Source organism: Solanum pennellii, chromosome 11 (assembly GCF_001406875.1).
Source record: "Solanum pennellii chromosome 11, SPENNV200".
Lineage (NCBI taxonomy): Eukaryota > Viridiplantae > Streptophyta > Magnoliopsida > Solanales > Solanaceae > Solanum > Solanum pennellii.
The window spans coordinates 4,390,209-4,392,446 of NC_028647.1; the positions used below are offsets into that span (position 1 = coordinate 4,390,209).

General features: G+C 25.8%; 1 protein-coding gene across 1 annotated transcript; it reads left to right on the plus strand.

Annotated features, from left to right (window-relative positions):
* Nucleotides 1–66: 66 nt before the first annotated feature.
* Nucleotides 67–1,906, plus strand: LOC114073921 (probable rhamnogalacturonate lyase C). Its single transcript, XM_027912863.1, has 7 exons — nt 67–173; nt 300–381; nt 488–629; nt 728–887; nt 979–1,095; nt 1,352–1,478; nt 1,670–1,906. The coding sequence occupies exons 1-7, from the start codon at nt 67–69 to the stop codon at nt 1,904–1,906; spliced, it is 972 nt and encodes a 323-aa protein (XP_027768664.1).
* The last annotated feature ends 332 nt before the right edge of the window (nt 1,907–2,238 follow it).

Sequence of the window (2,238 nt, forward strand, 5' to 3'; positions counted from 1 at the left end):
ATATATATATATATATATATATATATTCGTAAACTTTGTGTCAAATCACATTAACCAAATATACAGATGAATCAAGAAGTTGCAAGTTGGCCTTATGAATTTGCACTTTCAAAAGACTACATCAAATCTAATCAAAGAGGAACTGTCAGAGGCCAACTATTTGTCAATGACGGGTACGTCTTTTTATCATTTATGAGATTATACTGAATACGTATAAATTATTATTATTTATAATAATATCTATTTATTAACCGATTAATATCTTTTTTTTTGTGTACTTATTTTACAAGGTTTATCAGTAAACAAAATGTGGCAGCATCCAATGCTTATGTAGGATTAGCACCACCAGGAGAAGCTGGATCTTGGCAAACAGAAAACAAAGTACGGTTAATTAAGTATAATATTTATATAAAAAAAATTTGAAGAATATTTTAATTATGTAAATTTATTAGTATTTTTAATTTCATTATTTTTTTTTAATCTACAGGGGTATCAGTTTTGGACTAAAACTGATGGTAAAGGAAATTTCATCATAGAAAATGTCATATTCGGTACATATAATTTGTATGCAACAGTTCCAGGTTTTATCGGGGATTACAAATACACTTCAAATATAAAAGTTACTCCAGGTTAATTTTACTTTTTTACTTAATTACTCATTTTGTTACTAAATCTTAATTCTAAACAATAATTTCTAAGTTTTTTTTTTTTTTGAACAAAATTATAGGTTCAAATATTAAATTAGGTACTTTGATTTATAAACCTCCAAGAAATGGAGCTACAATTTGGGAAATTGGTATACCAGATAGAAGTGCTGCTGAATTTTTTATTCCAAATCCACCTTCACAATTCAAAGTTCACAAATACAAAAATAATTCTGAAACAAAGTAAGTTTCAAAAATATTTTTTTTATATATTAAAGTACTAATTAATTGTAATCCTTTTTGTTGTTTATTTACTCTAAGTTTTGGTTTGCAGATTTAGACAATATGGTTTGTGGGAACAATATGGTGTTTTATATCCTAAAAATGATCTTGTCTACAATGTTGGGACTAGCAATTACTCAAAAGATTGGTTTTATGCTCAAGTTACGAGGTAAGCTCATTTATATACAGTCAAATTTCTTTATAATAACGTCATTTATTTCGATATATTTTAACTGTTATAATAAATTTTTGTTATATACATAAAACATAACAATTAACACGAAAGACTAGTTCCATGGAAAGCTTAACATGAATGATTGTTAATTAATAATAAAAAGATTTGATTGTATATATATCGATCATTTTTTTTTAACAATCATTAGATAAAATATTTTAATATAAAATGAATTGTTTTTTTTCCCCAGGAAAATAGGAATTAATACATATAACGGTACTACATGGAAAATTATATTTAACCTTGCCAATGTTAATATTGCCTCAAATTACACACTCCAATTGGCTCTTGCTGCAGCTGAGGAAGCTGACCTACATGTATGTATTTATATCCCCTTTAATTTCTTGGCTTTATTATTTCTGATGTTGTTCGGATTTTTAAAAATATTATTAACATTATAATATTTTATAAATATATATATATATGGTATTATTATTGCAAAATCTGAGTAGTATAGAACATATTATATCTCGAATGAGCTAAAGTTTATTTTTTGATTTTTTTAAAGGTTCTTATTAACGATGAAAAATTACAAGAACCTCATTTTTCGACTGGACATATAGGAGGAAGTAATGCGATCGCAAGACATGGAATTCATGGATTATATTGGATTTATAGCATTGGAATACAAGGCAAATTGCTTGTCAATGGAGCCAACACAATTTTTCTTATACAATCAAGTGGTCTCTCCCCATTTGAAGGTGTAATGTATGATTATATTCGTTTGGAAGGACCTCATCAGTAATAAAATGACTACGTTATTCGATTCACGATTTAATTATTCTTTATTTATTATAGACACTATATTTAAAAGTGAAAGAATAACAAAGTTGACAAGGGTTGAAATAATTAAAAAAGCGAATTAAGCGCATAGACATTACTTACATTACCAAAGTATATATATATATATGTCATACTTATAATGATATACTTTTAAGACCAAGTACAATTGTTGATAAGACTCAATTGATATAGCATCCAATATATTTATTTAGTTTATTTACAATAAATATGAATAGTTTTTCTATCCTGATTAAGTCAAATTTATGCAATATTAAAAAAAAGGAAATTTCCAAA

Bases quoted from the DNA above. Each gene is read 5' to 3' on its own strand.
- LOC114073921 (XM_027912863.1), top strand. From the start codon at position 67: ATGAATCAAGAAGTTGCAAGTTGGCCTTATGAATTTGCACTTTCAAAA. The intron at 174-299 runs GTACGTCTTTTT...AAGGTTTATCAG, and splicing joins CAACTATTTGTCAATGACGG to TAAACAAAATGTGGCAGCAT. The intron at 1,479-1,669 runs GTATGTATTTAT...ATTTTTTTAAAG, and splicing joins CTGAGGAAGCTGACCTACAT to GTTCTTATTAACGATGAAAA.